The sequence below is a fragment of the Molothrus ater genome, chromosome 5 (assembly GCF_012460135.2).
Source record: "Molothrus ater isolate BHLD 08-10-18 breed brown headed cowbird chromosome 5, BPBGC_Mater_1.1, whole genome shotgun sequence".
Classification (NCBI taxonomy): domain Eukaryota; kingdom Metazoa; phylum Chordata; class Aves; order Passeriformes; family Icteridae; genus Molothrus; species Molothrus ater.
In genome coordinates this window covers 58,963,483-58,981,109 of record NC_050482.2, presented here as the reverse complement: position 1 = coordinate 58,981,109, position 17,627 = coordinate 58,963,483, and the positions used below count along the sequence as shown (strand labels likewise).

The window sequence follows — 17,627 nt, the reverse complement described above, 5'->3', positions numbered from 1 at the left end:
GCAGGGCAGAGCAGTCCGCCCCGGCCGCCGCTCTCGTTACATAACGGGGGAACGAAGGGGGGGGGGGGGGGCGGCGCGCGCCGCGTCCCGCGCCCGCCTCCCCCGTGTCCTCGCGGCACCCCCGCCCCGCCCCGCCCCTCTCCGCGTGACACCGCAAGGGGGGGGGGCGGGTCCCAGCGCGTGCCTCCCCGCGGCCCGCCTCCCGGGAGGGGCGGCACGTGCGCGTCCCGCCCCGCCCCGCGAGCTCCACGGGGAAAATCGCCCTTTCCCCTCCCGGGCCGCCCGCGCACGCTCAGTCCCCGCCGCTTCGGGCGGCGCGGGGCGGGGCGCGGGCCTTTCGGCGGGGCGCAGGCGCGGCGGGGACGGTCGCCGGGCGGGGCGGCCGGGGCGGTGCTTCCCCCCCACCCCCCTCCCATCGCCGTCCCCGTCCTCCTCCTCCTCCCGCCTCCACGGGGGCCGGGTGACGCACGTGCGCGCGCCCCCGCGCGCTGTTGTCCGCTCGCTCCCGTGCCGCCCGCCCCGTGCGCGTGCCAGCCGGCGGCGGGGGGCGCGCGCGGCGTGCGGGGCCGGCACGCGCGCTGTTGTTATTGGCGGCGCCGCCGCGGCCGCGGCGGAGGGAGCGGGGCGGGGGGGGAACGGGACGGGACGGGGAGGAGCGGAGCGGGGCGGGCGGCTCAGTCAGGGAGTTCTTTAAAGATGGCCGGAGCGACGGCCGCTGCCGCGACCCCCGTGTACTGCGTGTGCCGCGAACCCTACGACGTGAGCCGCTTCATGATCGAGTGCGACATCTGCAAGGACTGGTTCCACGGCAGGTAAGGCGCCCGGAGCCGCGCCGGGGCCGGGCGGCGCGGCGGGGCAGCCGCCGGGCGGCACCGGGCACAGGCGGTGGCAGTCGCCTTCCCCCCTCCCGCCGGGGGGGACAATGGCTGCGCGGCGGCAGCACGGGGGGAGCGGCGGGCGCTCGCCCGGTCCGGCTCCCCCCCCCCTTCGCCGCGGGGACAGTGCCGGCGCCGGCGGCCGTCCCCGGGCACATGGGTCCGAGGCTGTGAGGGGGCGGACGGGCCGGGCCAGGCGGGCGGGGGGGGGGGGGGGGGGGGGCTGGTTACGAAAGAGCAACAGATGCGGGGCTGGCGGGGCCGGGGCCACCCCGAAGTTGTGCCGACTCTGCGGAGGCGTCGCGTGTCCCCCCCGCGCCCTCGGGGGGTCTCTCCCGGGACAGGGCGGTCTCCCGGCGGAGAAGTGCGGACACCGGGGTTGTCCCCGACTAGGTGCGAGCTCCGAGCTGCCCGTGCGTTTTGTCCGGGGGGCGGCGGAGGAGGAGAAAGAGGGTCGCCCCGCGCCTCTCGCCGCTTTGACGTTTCCAGCCCGGTCCCGAGCGGCCGCCGCCGCCGCGCGTGTGTTTTGCGAGCCGAGCGTGTGAATAATAAAAGGCCCGTCGGCAGCCGCTGCGAGCGGGAGAAAGCAGCGGCGGCGGCGGAGGGGATTCACGGGCAGTTAAACAAAGGAGCAAGTTGGGGGCCGGTGGCGGCGGTGGCTCGGCCGGGCCGGGGCTGCGGGGCCGCTCGGTGCCGCCCCCGCCGTGCGGGGAGCGCCGGGGAGCGCGCGGCGCCCGTGATTGACAGCCCGGCGTTTAAATACCCCGAGCGGCAACAACAACAGCGGCGGCTGCCCGCGCCGCGCCCCCTGCCGGCCAGGGCCCGCAGCGCCGCCCCCCGAGCCTGCCCCCGGGCCCGGCGCTCGCAGCGCCCCAGCGGGGGCCGTGCGCAGGGTTGTAGTTGTTTGGGTTTGTTTTTCTTCATTTATTTTCCTGTTTCTGCCCCTCAGTCGGCAAAAGACAAACGCCGACCGAAAGCAGGTTGCGTATTTAGGTGTTACTTAACAGTAATTGTTACACACGGGTGTTTTGTTGCCACGTTTGAGGAGGAAAGGAAGGCTCGCAGCGTTTCAGATGTTTACTTATTTGATTTGTTCTTTGTACACGGGCTTCTCCCGGCTCGAACCGCAGTATAATAGAAAGTGTGAAAAGGGCTTTGTAAACTAGAAACTGGCAAAGCAGGATTGTTGTACCTTAAAAACAACCTCTCATTAATATTTTTAACTAGACTGCTACTACTTTTGCCAGTACTGTTGTTTAGGGAGAGACACACAGCAGCTTAATAGAAGTTTGTCAGAACTCGGTCACTGTCTGCAATGAAGGTGCAGGCATTGCCTGAAGTGCTTGTTACAGGTTCTTTCTCTTCCAAGTCTTCTGCATTTGTGTAGTTGCTCTTTCAGAATGTCCTGGCAATTGCTCAGGTTCCATGCAGGCCTTAAGTGCCAGCCTTGTGCATCAGTATTGCTGGAGTATGGGTGAACTAAATTTCTGAAATCGTTATGGGGAGGAAAGCATTGCGTGATCTAAAGGTGGGACAGACCACTTGGTAGCTTTCTTGGATCTTGATGTGCAAAAAGCTCCCCACAGGCACCTGTGATGGAGCTCTGTCATGTAATGCCAGAAGAAAAAGAAGAAGCCTGTTAGCACTGAACTGCCTTGGTAGTCTGAAATCCTAAGAGTGGAAAATAAGCAAGCAGGCCAGCAAGAGCTGGCAACAGCCATGCTGCTTTGGGATTTGGTTGCATGCTCACCCAGTCTCATGACTAAGGGACAGGTTTTTGGGAGATTCCTTTCCTCCTGCCAGCTGTGCTCTGCTCTGGGAGTGCCTTTGCCCTTGCTGTAAGAGTGTATGAAGACAGTTACATAGCTTGTGTAAGAAAACACACACTCTCAGATCTTGAAGTTTTTGGTGAACTTCTTAGTTTCATGTATTCTTGATTTTATTTCTTTTTAAATTTTTTCTCCCGGCCTGTGGAATGGGACTGATGTGTGTTCTGTCTTAAGAAACATATAAACCCAGGCTGTGGTGTGCTAGCATGATGCCTAGCGCATGTTATTGGATTACGGACTCTTTGCTGCCTTCCTGTGTATAGTCAAGAGAATGCCTGAAGAGTACAGTGGAGGCTGTACAAAGTCTGTTCTGGCAGATTGTTACTTAGTCCCTTCAAATTTTTATGTGATTTTTTTTTTCCCTGTGTGTTCTTCTTGCACTCTCTGTCTTCACATGATTTGTACTTTGGTTTGCTATTATCAATATATTAGTATTGTGAAATACACGTTTTATTGCTTTTGGCAAATACATATTGGACGTGCTAAAGCAGATGTTTTGTTATGCCGGGCAAGGCTGTGAACCTGCTTTGTGGGTTTCAGTTACTCTCCGAGTGGGCCTAACATCCAGCCACAGTCTGGTGTAATTACCCCTTGTGAACAAAAGAGCGTAACACGGGTGCCTGAGCGCTGTTTGAGGCTTCGTCGCCTTCCTGAATGGCTTGTGAGAGTGCAGAGACTACAGAGCTTTAGATGTGACAAACTGTCAAAGCTTTCAGACGTGCAAATCCATTTATATTTTAGACAATCTTTGTGTTTTCCCCATCATTTTATCTGCTTTAAATGAAAATGTCACATTAAGCTGATTCCTGCTTTCTGACTTGTCTAGAATATACTGCAGCTAGAATGAAGCATAAGAAGTCCTTTTTGCTGCTCTGTGTGTTCAGCTTTTCTTGGATCTGTTCCGTATCTCTTGAAACCTCTTTAATTTCTTGGTTTCATCTTCAAATGATATGTATCATTCTGTGGTACTTCTTGTGCTGTCTCTGCCTTCCTTCGTTTTTTGATGCTTTGCCTCAGTTATTAGGTTAACAACATGCTGTCATCTTGTTTGTGTTTTTTTGCTGTGATATATTCTGTGCCAAAGTTACATATCTTTTTTTAAACTGCTCTTGCAGTCAGCTCTGTTCTTGAAATATATTTGTGAAGTTTGCACAAATCCTGTTGAAATTTTTGTGCTTTTTTCTGTCCATGATACATGTACTCAACTACATTTATATGCCTTGCATAGATGTGACTTACTCCTGTAGACTAGATCTCAGGTCAGAACAAACTGCAGTTTAAACATATAATTCAGTTTTTGTCTGCACAGCGTAAGGTTGTCTGTGATATTTCAGAAGTAAAGTACTGTAGAATTGGCTTTTTGAGGAGGTTGGCTTTGTAAAGCTCTACTGGTACTGTACTAGTTGTAAAGTGTGGAGAAGTCAGTCAAGTAAACTGAGAGTTAAAAATGCAGGTGCCCTATGAAGTCTTATGTGTTTCCCTTTTCTGGGGATGTTTTGTTTCTCAATAAACATACAGTGAACTTCTAACACGGCTCAATCATGAATAGCTTAAGAAATTATCAAATGTGTACATCTCAATTACAGATCTCTGCCTTTTGAAATGCCTGCAACCTTTCTAATGGTGTTTGTTTTTTTTTTTTAATTAAACAAAGGAAATGTTTTACTCTTCAAAGTTAGAGCAATGGGGTATAAGAAAGGGAAAGCATTTTTTTGTTGTTGTTCAAAATTAGCAGTTTACCTGAAAATTTCTTAGTGGTGTCAACTTTGGTGTCTTGCCCTCAAGGAGAAAATTTTTTATGTTTACAGAAATAAATATTTAATTTGAGCAGCTTAGAGGGCAGTCAGGGAAGTACAGCACTAATCTGTATGTAGTGTACATAAGAACATGCTTCTGTTGCAAAGCAAAGTCAAATTGATTAAATTTATATGGAATTGTTTTTAAATTGATAGCTCTTGCTCTCAGGATTAATTTTGTGTTTTGTATAGTCTAGAAAGAATTAACTTTGCCCTTTCCTACAGCAGTTCATTGGTGGTATTTTGCCATTAGGTGTTTGATGTTTTTTACAGCTTTGTCACGATTAGAAAACATTTAACAACATAATTTGAAAAGAAAGGGGATTCGTGTAGTGTTTGAAGATTATAATTTAAACTGCAGATGCCTTGAGGCCTTTTTTCCTCACATGGAGGAAAAATTCCATGCCAAAGTCACATCTGAGTGAAGTTCACATAGAACATATTCTTTCTGATATCGTCTGGGTTTGAACGTGCCTTTGTTTAGTCTGTGAAGAAACACAAAACATCTCATCCACACCTTAATATGATCTTGATGTAAAATCCAGTTTTCCCTCTTTACAGCTGTTAGGTTCCATGGTACAGGTCTGTCTGAACGCACCGATTTGTACTCTGAAGGCAGGCTTTCTCCTTAAGAAAAGAAGGAAATGCATGTGCTATAGTGACTACTTTTCCTGAATTGGTTCTTTGTTTTGGAGCTTTATACATGAGGTTCTGCACGATGGGCTTTGCCAACTCTTTGCTGCTGAAAGAGGCTGTCCTGCTCCTGGCTGCGTGCTACTATAATTCCTCTTTGCTGGTTCAGTGCTTGCCTGATTGGTAAATCAACTCTGCTCAGAAAACTGACAGAGCCCATTCTCTTGCTGGGTTAGCTTTTTGTTGGGTTACTGAGTTGAGTGGGCTTGTCCAAGGCTAGGATGAGTCCCAGAGTGTTGCAAAACACCTGAAGGAATATATTGTTGGAGATGATACTGGTGGGAAAAGACAGAAGAGTTGGTCATTATTTTTCCTCACTGCCCACTTTGGGATTGATAGCTCACCCAGTTTTGTAGAGCCTTGTTTTTGTGTCTCAAGTCACCGTGTGTGGTTCTGCCTGGGCCCAGTTGCTCATCCAGTGAGGTCCAAGGGTGCAGCTGCAGGAGCACAACCCCAGAACATCTTCTGTTTGCCAGGGTAGGTGAAACTCTGGTGTCTGTCGTGGAGCTGGAGGACAAGGCGTGGTGATGCTCATGTCAGGGAATGTGGAGCTTGCAAAGAGACTGCTTACAAACATTTTCTGGTGCAGACCTCTTTGCAGAAAATTAAGGCCTTGTAGTTAGAAACATTCAGGGACCTGAACTGAATCAACAAGTCCTTGTCTGGTCAACAGAGCTCTGGTCTGGCACCAGAGAACTTTCAAGCTGACTTTCTGGCTCTTGTGATGTATAAGCCTTAAATCCTTCATGTGGCAATTTGGTGGATCTTAGGGAAGTGTTTTAGACCTCAAGGGAAAGCTGATGTGTTTAATTTTACTTTTCCTTGGCATAGCCATGTTTCCTCAGAAGTAAGATGGAAGTCTCAACTTCAGTCCAATGAGCTGTGGTGCCCTCTGCCAAAGAATTAAGTAACTTGAAGTGACTTCAAGCTCTTCTAACAATACAAAAGCTGAAACAGTTTTGGTTAAACTGAAAAGAGGCTTGTTATAATGAGAATGCCAGACAAGCACTTGTGTAACTGGATGTCTGTTTCCAATCCTTTTATATTCTTCATTTGGACAAACCATTTTTTTTCTCTTGGTTCCCATCTGTGAAGTGGGAAGACTTATTAATATATATTAAAGTTAGATGTGTTCTACTGTAATAAGCACTGAAGAGTTGCAAGTATTCAAATCGCTTCAGTTTTTGAAACTGTGTAATAACATGTAGAACTGTGTGCAAGTTTTTCTCTTTATGGTTTTCTTGAAGAACTGGCTTTATTGGAAGTAGGTGTACTTTGAAAGTTAACAGTCCTTTCCTTGAGATCTGTAATTTTGTAATTTTTTTTTTATTTGTTCTGGAATAAAACAGTTGATGGTTTAGCTTATGCCTTCTGATAAAGTAACTAGGACAAGAAAAAAGCATTGTCCAGTAGAGAGCTGTAAGAGAACTGAATGGTACACAATTCAGCTTTTTAAATTAGCCCAACAAGATTCTAGTGAGTTTCTAAACAGTTATTTAATGGTAATAGTTCTAATTTCTAAAGCACAAATTGTTACCTTTTCAGTGTTAGTTAAAAGAGAATCAGATTTAGTTATTTAAACACTACCTCTAATTTTCTGTAATATTATAGTTCACCTATATTTTTGGTGTAATTGTTTTGTTTTGGCCTTGACTGTGCAAATGAAGGCACTCTAGGTATATGTGTAATTTAATGGTGAATTTTTTATTAGCTAGTTAATTTATGATGATTTTATATTCCGAAATGTTATTTGTTGATGCTCATGAAGCACTTCAGTATCTTCCTTTACCTTTATGTTTAATACATAAATGATTTGAGGAATTCAGATGTTTTCAGAAGGCTCAGCTTTGTGACTTGTGTATCTAAGAACTAGAGATGTGAGAGGAGTCTGATTGTGGACTGCTGCTTGGTGCACCTAATTTCTGTATATACCTAGTAGGTGCTACCGTGCAGAATGTGAAATATATTCTTTTTATTCTAAACTTATCTTCATCTGTTGATAATGATGTGTTCTCTTAGAGCAGCACATTTGCAGTAAAATGGCTTAAGCCTTGCAGTGGAGTATCACTCTGTTAACTGCCAGTGGGCAAAATCACATTAACTTTGTTTTTATTCTTCATTTGTGGTTTCTAGCTTTTTTTTTTGAGTTTGCACAAATTGAAGATGAACTAATACTCTTCATGTAACTATTTGTACTTTCTTACATCACATGTAAAATAGAATACCATTGTCTCAAAACAGCTCTGAGTAATCAGTGAAGATATCCATAGGTGCAATGCACATACTTAAAACCATAAACATGCTCAAATTTTACGTTTGTCTCATTGCTCAAGTATGAAAATTCAATTAATAGCATTGTTCTTGCTTTATTATCAACATATGAGAGGTATTTTAGTGAAATATATAGCTTTTAAAAAGCTAAGCTATTTTTCATTTTGTCAGTCCTTTCTAATGTTTACAACATTAGCTCATGAATACACAGAACTAACAATCTATGGAGTATGAATAGTCTTGAGATGTCTGCTGTGTGGTGGTAATATAGATTTATGTGGCTGGTAACCCTCTTCAGGTCAATTCTGCTTTTGAATGGAATTAATATTTAATACTGTTTTCTCCATTGCTTCAACATTAACTAAAGTAGACTTCAAAACTGGTGTTTCTTTTTGAAAATACTGAGTTCATTGTTGCTCAGGCAGGCATAAATGCTGATGTTGGCCTCAAAAGCAAGAAAGCTTTTTTTTTTAAATCCTCCCACATTATTCTGTCTTAAAAGCCAATTGGAGTAAGTATGATTGTTCTAGATTTTTAATATAGTGTGGTCTGAAGTCTATTTATTTTCACCTGAAACTGTCGGCTGACATTGTAGCTAGGCTGGGAAATTAATTTCGTAAATTTAATTGTGTTTGTTCTGTTTGCATGAATACTTTATTCACTTAAAGGCTCTTAAAGCTCTCTTCATGAAAATGAGTGCAAGGAAGGGTGACTCTCTGAGAAATGGAGTCTTTGCTATTGAAGATATGTGATTGCTCTGTTCTGTCATTCTTGCCACTTATCAGGCAGTATTTTCTAAAGAGAGTGACATTTTTCTTTTGGGATAGTGATGTTTGCCAATAAACGAAGTCCAGATGAGATAAATGAAGAGCAGCCAAAGAAATTGCTGTATCTTATTACCCAGCAGTACTTGTAAGACCTCTGGTTGTCTTGCTCAACATACAGATTTTTTAGTTTTGTTTCAATAACGAGAATATTTGGATCTTTTCATTAAAGGATTACATGTTGACTTGCAAAACTTGGTGTTAAGAGCAAGCAGAAGAGGAGAAATGAGGTGTTGCAAGTCAGCACAGGGCTTTCAGGGTGCTGCTGGGCACATCTCTGAGGTGCGGAGTGCTGTACAGAGCAGTGTGGTACAAAAGCAAGGTAGCTGTGCCAGCGGGGCACTGTGCTCAGGAAAATATTAACAGTCTGGCCCCTCAGCATAGTGTTATCCCTTATTCCATAGAAGTGTGCAGTGTTGACATATCACAGCCTCAAGCCCACTGTGTCCTAGGTATTTCTCTGTGCTTCTATTACTTATGTAACAGAGGACCAAAATCATGTCAAGAAAACTGGTGTGCATGTGTAGTCTCTTCTATCTCGAGCTACCTTCGAACTGCAGTATTTGTCTGCCCAGAGGACACATCAGTGTGAGGCACAGGTGAGCAGCAACTTACTGCCTCTGATGCTGTGCTCTCCTGTGTGAACAACTAGGACATCCTGGGGAATCCCTTTGCATCTCCTAACACTGCATTAAAGTGTGCTGCCCTGATGGAACGAGTATCACAGGAGTAGTTCAGGCTGTTCTTACTCTCACTGAGAACGGATGGAACAGCTGTAGTATCGAGTGATTGGCCTGATGTCCTTGCTGAGAAGTGCTTATTTAGCACTTTAGAACTGAGTGGAAGCAGATGCCTTGGCTGTACCTTCCACTTCAGCATGGTCAGCTAGCTTGTGCTTGAAGCATCATGAAACTGAAGGATTTAGGTATTGAACTAGGGTTAGAGCATCATTTGAGTAGATCAGAAATTGCTGAAGCAAAGGTGCACCTCTGAAGACCTCCTGCAAATGTTACCTCCTGACTTTTATATTTTACCAGTCAGAGCAGATTCTAATTTCCCTTCAGTTTTTGGAATTGATGGCTCAACTAGCATCGCCAGTGAGAATATACTGAGCATTCTATTTCCTGGTCCTTATTTGACTGTGGAAATAAAGTTATTGTCTAATGAAAAAAGCACAAACTCTCACTTTAGAGAAGAATAAACCTCTTTACTGCTGATTGGTTCTGATACTGAATAGATCTATCACTGTAAGAGGGAACAAAATCTTGTATATTAGTGAAAGGAAAATATCACTGGTACCAGTGTTCAGCCTCTCAATGTCAGGTGCTGTTACTTGCTTCCTATGAAGATGCTTTGCATACAAGTGGTCTTTTCCTGCAGGTAGTTCCTTACATTAGGGAAGAGATCTGCCATTCCTCTACAACCCTGTTTGCTTATTGCATTTTAATGCTGTTGTGCCTTTTTTTATTCCCCCAGCATATGAATGCTTGTGTCTAGTTGGCTGGATCTTTGTTTTTCATAGGATTGCACTGTGTCTAATTCTCCTTTTTTTCTTTGATGTCTGAAATAGTGATGCTATGTAGGGACTGGGACAAGGAAATGAGCCAATGTCATGAACAAGTGGTAAAACATGGGGAAAAAAAAAGCCTTTTATTATGATCAGTGAAATGATGTTGAGCAGACATCTTGTTTGTCTGGACTAAACTTACATGAAACAGGCATGGGTACATTTACACCATGTGATTAAGAGTGAGCTGCAGTGCATTCCTCACTGCTCCTGGTACACCTGTGCTGAGAAGGGAAGTGAATGCATCCTGCAGTGTGTGATGGCAGTTCTCAATGCAAGCTACATGGAAAATTCCCAGCGAGTTGCTAGTGGACCATAGAGCAGCTTGAAGCACTAAAGCCTCTATTTGCAGTTCTCCAGTCCATTCCAGGGCAACTATAGTAAACTCTGACACGATTTTCATGACACATTATTAAATTCTTTGAATAGTCTATTTTTTTTTGGATGGTGGCTTTTTTTTTTCTTTTTTTTCTTGTACCTCTAATAGAGAATTTGGAGAAAGAAGTTGCAGATAAATGTTGTATATAAATGTGTTGGTTAACTTAGTAAAATAAAATTCTGTTTCTTATGCCAATCTGAGGAAGGTGGATGAGCATCTTTCTAGTGTGAGCATATGCATAGCTCTGAGCCCATGAGAAATCCATCAGCTTTCTATGAAGCTTGTGCACCACAATATTTTGGAACAAGTTTTTGTTAGGAAATGTGCTCTATCCTTTAATATGCTTGCCATGTGTTTAGAAGAAAAACTGTAAATCTCTGAATTACCATTGTTGGAAACATACTGACTATGTGCCAAGAGGATGGGAGTAAAGTAGATACTTCCTTTTCAAAACTGTACCAGACACAAAATAATTGAATGGACCTTATGGTTTTCAGGTGTCTGAAAAATTGGAACTGAGATCAGAAGATTTTTCTGTTCACATGGGGTATCTACAAAGGGGGTAAGCAGCCTTGCATAGAGGAGTCTTGTAGGTGAAAAGCTGGATGGAGAGAGATCAGCACAAAGAAGGACAATGTGAAGAAAACTTATCAAAACAATATGTGGAGCTGCAGTGACCAGTCACTCTAAAGTGATATGAGGAGGATCAGGTTCTAAAGCAGCCAGTGGCTTTGGTGAAACTTGCTGATACAAATGTATGTTTTTTCATTGGATGGAAACTACTTTATGGTATGCAGAACATAAGGAGTGATAATCTACATAGATTCAAACTTAAAATGTAATTTTGAGTATCTTTCTCTGAATGGAATCTAACCTGAATCAGCTGCAGCTAGTCCAGTTTTAATTACTGCATTTTCTGAAGATAAATACATAGTTTGAGGTTGTCTTATGTAACTCTGTCTTGAATTGCTAAAGGAGAAAAGATGTCTTTTTAAAGACTCTGGGTGTATTTAAATTGATGTACTACAAATTACGTTGTAAGATTGGGGAATTTTATTTTATTTTATTTTTTAGTATTTTTAGTTTCAGTTAGTTTCATAGCTGGTGCTATGTAACATAAACAAACTGATAAATAAACTTTTCTTCTGTAATTGAATTGTAAGAAAATAGCTTAATAGTTCACATTCAGCAGTATGTCAAACTCATTAAAGGCTCTTTAGAGCTCATTGACCTCTAAATCTTTATCAAGGAAACACTTCTGGTAAAAGATTATTCTTCTGTAAAGTATTTACTATTTTTTGCTAATTATCGAAGAAGAACCTCTTTGGCACTTTCACATTATGTTAGTGGAGGTTGTAAAGAAAAGCAAAACATCATTATCGCTTTGAAGCCAGAGGAGCAACACCTATTAAGTGTTACTTATACTCCAAAAAGCCTGGCAGGTATGCAGCATGTCATTGGCAAATTTCAAGTCCTTGCCAGTTCCTGAAATATTTAGAGAGATGGACGGTTCTGCCTGTTTTAAAAGGAAAACAGGTGCATTTGTAGTCCAGAGGATAGACTGCTATATTTCTGTAGGCAGTGTTATTAAATCTGGAGACTAAAAAAAAGTACCAGTATGTCTTAAGACTTGGAAAAGATTGTGCTGCAATTCATGCTCACTTTATCTATTTATTCACTGATGTCAGGAGCAGGGACCAGAACTTAAGATAATCTTGTCAGTGTCTGAGGGTTTTAACCAGACCCTTGTGCTGGGCTCAGGTTACATTCTGTTCAGGGCCCAAAATTCTTGGCAGAGTAAGAGGTCCTAAGTGGGGACATAAAGGGTGTCTTTACATAAAAAGTGAGCTGGAGGTGAACATTCCCCTGAGATGTGTGGGTTTGAACTCTAATAACCTGAATAAGCACATCTTGGTTGAAAAAACAAAGTAACTTCTCCCTTCATAACAACATTTTAGTGCCCAGCACTTCGTCAGTTTGGCTTAGACCCCAGGGAGCATGGCACAGGCTGGGTGGGAGCACAGGGTGAGCACAATAGGGAGTGCTTCTGGAATTTTTGGGTGAGTGTTGAGATGCTAGCTGAGTGTAGGTACTTCTGAGGTTAGCTTTCTTCTGATTTTAAGTAGGCTTTAGGGACCAGCATCTTTAACTGGATATTGCCTTAATAGCAATATATAGATGAATGATTTCTTCTGTGTTCTTGCAATTCTTTTTTTTTTTTTTTTTCCTGCTGTTTAGATGGATTTCATGTGCTTTCATCTGTGGCCATTGGCATTTGTCCTGTCTGTTACCTTTCCCCTTCTATCAGGGCAATTTTCACACATTGATATTTACACATACTGGTAAGGTCAGAAATTTTCATTCAAATAATTAATGTTGTGTTTTTTACAGTCAATGAACCATAACGTCTCCTGTAATTTTTACAGGAATGGTAAATCAGTATGTGTCTCCAGAGGACCTTTTGCAATAGGCCCTCTGCTTCATATTTCATATTTTTCTTGTGCTTTTCTTGGAACATTCCTGTTGGAGTCATGGGAATTTTGCCGACTAGGAAGAAAAGGTATTTTAAGAGATACATATATGCACACTACACATACACTGATATATGGATAAAATCATCTTCTTTTTCCCCATGTAAAAGCACTGGAGCTGAGTAGCACAGACTGTGAAGTCAGGGTTACCTCTAAATGTGTGTGTATCAAATTTAGATTAAAACATGTGGATTTGTGCTTTTGCAAATACTTCAGATTACTCTAAATAGCATATGATAGAGCAAAAATGGTTTTGGTAACCTGGATCTGAACTCATAAGAATTTTAGATTAAAATCAGGATGTCCAATTATATCCAGAATAAAAATAATGGATGCAGATAGAATTCAGTGCTGATGTAACTCAACCCTGAAACTCTTTTTAGCTTTGTTCTTCACTATTTGAAGTTTCCACATGGTCTGGAAATTACTGTGCTTCATTAATTCCATCTGAAGAGGATTGAACAGTTAGATTTCTGTAGCTAGAATAATGTGTAAAAGTAACTTCTTGATGTGTTATGGACTGCATGGGTGCAGTTTTGACCAGCATGCCCCTCTGGACCTCTATAAGCAGCTGAGAATCCAATAAAGATCTCTAAATTACAGGCATTATCTAGTTGATTGAAGGAGCTTTTTCTACTTACTGCTCTGCTAGCCAGCCAGTGTAACATCTGATATTTAGACTCATTATCTGTGTATCTGAAACAGTTTGCTTGTATCATAGCTTAAATAGAAGTTAATGTAATCAGATTCTCCATCTGCTTTTGAAACGAGCATGGTGAGCTAGAGATGAGCCAGTTTGCTCTCAGATTTCCTCAGAAGTGAAGCATCTGTCTCTATTTGCCATTAACTGCAAATCTATTCGCCTTATACAAGTAAGGTATTTCAAAGCTATAGGAGCCATCGTGTAAATTTTTGTGTTGTGATTAGAAGATGCAGAAATTATTCAGCTTAATAAAAAGCTTGCTAGAAAGTTCCTGGCAATGTCTGAAAAATATTGCAGGCTGGAGGAAGAATTACTCAGTTGAGAAGAAGATGAGTTGAAAAATGTCCTTGATTTTTATTTTTCATTTTTTATTTTTCTTAAAGGAGGACTATTTAATGAGTTGAATTTTGAAGGCACAGGAAGCTTTATTTCAGGTACAGCTGTAGAGGCTCTGAATGCTACTGTGAGTGTTAAGTTACTTAGTAGAGGGCTCCAGGAGGTCTTTAAAAACAATCTGGCTAAGAATTTTTTTAACCCAGTTAGGTGGTAAAGTGTTTTTGCTGTAAGGAGCCAATTTAAAGGTGTGTAAAGCAGGCTGAAGCCAAGTCTCCTGTAGCTGCAGTCTGCAAAGGAAGCAAACAGACACACAGTAACTCAGGAGTAAGGGGTTTGCAGCAATGGAGTTTTAAGGTTGTGGTAATGCTGTTTGCTGGTGCTAGAATGTGGGAGACAGAAGAATGTACCTCCTATGTTGTTAGCAAAAAGTCCTATTTTCAAATCATTCCTGACATAGTTTTTCAATTGAAGTGGCACAGTGTAAAAACAATCATAAGTGTCCTAATCAATCCCCTCAGGCCAGGAAGTCATTGTGGGTTTGTTTTTGTTCACCTCCAAATCTTTTTTTATCACTTGAGATACTTGAGAACAGGACAGATCTGATGGCGTCTACTGACAGTGTTACTCAGGATGTCATAAGCTTTGCAGACTGTGTGTTGCATAAAATAACAGTGCTGATAGTACTTGTCAGGCTTCACAATCTTTCTAAACAACTCATCTTTATTATACAACTGGAATAACCAGCTTGTACTCTCTCTGTGGGAGTCTGCAGTCCGTGCTCTTTGTAGATGAGGAACATACAACACTTCTAGCAGTTGAGAAGGAGATGGAGCTGCTGAAGACATGGCAAAAAATTCCCGAATGGATTAAAAATGCTCAGAGTGCTGATTGCTTAAAAGAGGTGGCTGAACTAATATTAGAGAGACTTGTTACATAAAAATGATATAATAAATGGGTTTTTTGTGAGACTTTGATGTAGGTAATGATGGAATTTAGAAACTGCTGAGGGTATGCAAGAACCATTAGTGAGATTTTGGTTTGATCAGTCTCTAAAAAACACAGGTATCTTCCCACTTCATAGTGGTGGTCCTTATGTGTCTCTCAAACTAGAAGGTGGGAATTTAGCTGAAGGTTTGTCCTTTTGATCCTCTCCTGCTTTACAGAAAACAGTGTTTGATGTGGTTTAGAAATGTAGCTTCCAAACTGTTTGGATTACTTGTTTTATAGTTCCTGTTGTACTGCAGTGCATTACTGGAAAGAGTGTTTGTAGGCAATAATATATTGGTGGTGGCATGATGTTGTATTCCTGCTGGGTACTTGCCTTAGCTACTGCTGGAGCTACAGATACCTGGTCTGAAGGAACTGATTAGACACTTCATCAGAGAAGGATGGCTAAAAGAAGCCAGACTAAGGCCATCATAATGCTGTGCTAAAAAAACCTCGGTTACATATGACATCTAGTGCCAGTGTATGTGTCTCTTGGACTCAGTAATGCCTCTCTTGGTGTTGTGCAGGTGTATGGTTAAAGTTGAGGAGGCTTTTCAGGTGTAGGCAGGGATGTTCTCTGCAATCTTATTGGCAGTGTGTCTGTCAGGCCACAGTAGTTCTGAGTCTTAGTGAATAATGAAGTCCCAATAGTAGGCTTGGCCAGGTCTAGTGACTTCCACTGCTGGGAGGAGCAGTCCTACTTCCCATACCCTTCTCTCCAGGTTGCATAGTCCTCTTCCCTCTCTCATGGATTGCCTCTCACAGTTGCCCAACTGTGACTTGATAAACAGGCAAAAGACTGGCTAGGTTAGTTTCTGTGAGATGAGTGAATAAAACGAGGTTGCCTTGTAAGCAGGCAAGTGTCAGGGCCATTGCAGGGAAGGGGAGTGGGAGTGCTTGCTTGGAAGGGAGTGGGTAACCTGCCCTGTTCAGCAGCTGCAAGCCATAGAGTCATGCAAGCTATGCCATGTAATTTGTCATTTGGGATTGAACCTTGGTTTCTCTTCATAGGGTGTGTTTTTATAATTCTGTTAATTTTGGTCTTTTTTTTCTTTCCCTTCCAATGCCCTCTCTCTTTGAGACAAGTAACTGATAGGTCTCTTCTGTGTATAAAAGGCCCTTGCTCTACCTGACAGGAAACTCCACTGGAAATGGAACTGGAATTCCTGTTTATTAAGTCATAAGACTTGGTTGGGGTGCAAATAGATCTTAAAACTGTATAATATACAGTATTTCTTTGAGATGGCTAGTGAGAATTGACAGGAGTCTGTGCATAAGTTGGAACTGAGAAAGATTAGGACAAAAACCTAAGAATCTAAAAGCTGAGGCAGGCAAATGAGTGTAGACTGTATATAATTGAATTGGTAAGGTCAGAAAAGACCTCGTAAGATCATTTTGAGTCTAACCATTAAACTACCACTGTCATGTTCCCCACTAATCCATGTCCCCAGGCACCACATACACATGTTTTTTGGACATTAAGAGATGGTGATTCCATTTTATATATATATATATATATATTTACGCATGTAATTAAGAATCAGGGACATGTAATAAGCATCTTTAATTTGCTTTGTTAAAGTTGCCATAGTTGCTTTGTTCCTGAGTGAGTCAACATTTAATTAACTTGTATACCAATTTCTCTTTTCCACCCTTTTGTTATCTCTGTAGAGCTTAGGATATTTCTTCCTTGCTTCTACTGGGGAAATAATGGTAGCAGTTTTGGGTAGTAGTTTGTTCCTTGGTAATGCAGCCACACAGAAGTTAAGATGTCCGTTTCAAGATGAATATGGAGGCTGCTTTAAATGTTTGAAGATTTTGTAGTGTGGTTGGTTTTTTGTTTTATGGAATTCAGACAAGAGTGTTTGATTTGAAAGTATTATTTTAAAGTACCTAATTTTTGCTTATTGTAAGTTCAGGATTTTTTTTTTATTAAGCATAGTTAGAATAACCCTGTCTGGGAATTGAAAAAAGGCAAATTACCTAAATATAAGATGTAGTTATGTGTCAGGGCAGTTTACTAGGTTCTGTTTTATCTTAGGGGGGAAGAGGTGAACTGTTGACTTGGAGTCTTGAGGAGGAGATAAAAATATATCATTGAAGAACATCTTTAATGGTCTAGAAAACCTTTGTCATTAGTGTATACAGAAGCAGTTATTTTCTCTTTTTGTTTCTCCCTTTCAAAGCCCTCTCTCTCTAAACCTAATAACTAATATGTGTTTTCTTCAGTGTGTTTAGGGCCCATAGTACCTAATACTGCTTTTACAGGCTGTGCATTATAACCAGAACTGAAATTCATACTGGCTGTGGTCAGATAAATTTGGACTCCAGTGTTCCTAGAATTAATTGAAATCCAATGTTAATCCTTTTTCCTGCATCAGTTGTGGGAAGGACAGGATAGTTCTCATTTATTTCAACAGGCTTCATGCAGTTGCAACTTCACTAAGACACAGTGCCTGAAGTCAGATTGGACTATTGTTCCTTCTTCTGTTTGGTGTGTCAGTCTGGCCATGCTGGGAAAATGAACGGAGAAAGAGGAGTCTGAACTGCTGTAGAGAATCTTGCTGAATTCCTGAGCAGTGTGCTTTGCTTCATATGTGTAGGGTTACACAGATTACTGCTTTTAAAGTGCTGAAAAGAATTTCTTCATGTCAGATCAATGTATATTTTTTCTTACTTTCAGATGAATTTTGTGTCATGATTCACTTGCTGGTATCATCTTTGTTTCTCTCAATAGTTTCACACTGAAATAAGGCCTTCAGCTATCACGGCTGCTTTTAAAATGTCTCTTTTTTTTCTCTGCTCTCTGACAAGTTGTTTAGTTTTGAGGTCTGCT

The 17,627-nt window shown here is 42.5% G+C and overlaps 1 protein-coding gene across 2 annotated transcripts in view; it reads left to right on the top strand.

Moving 5' to 3' along the window:
* Window positions 1-670: 670 nt before the first annotated feature.
* KDM7A (lysine demethylase 7A) overlaps window positions 671-17,627 on the top strand; it is a 61,460-nt gene continuing 44,503 nt past the window's right edge. For both annotated transcript variants that reach the window (XM_054514843.1, XM_054514842.1), the window contains exon 1: window positions 671-812. In XM_054514843.1, the coding sequence (XP_054370818.1) occupies window positions 697-812 (116 nt within the window). In that variant the 5' untranslated portion in view covers window positions 671-696. The remainder of the gene's footprint in view (window positions 813-17,627) is intronic.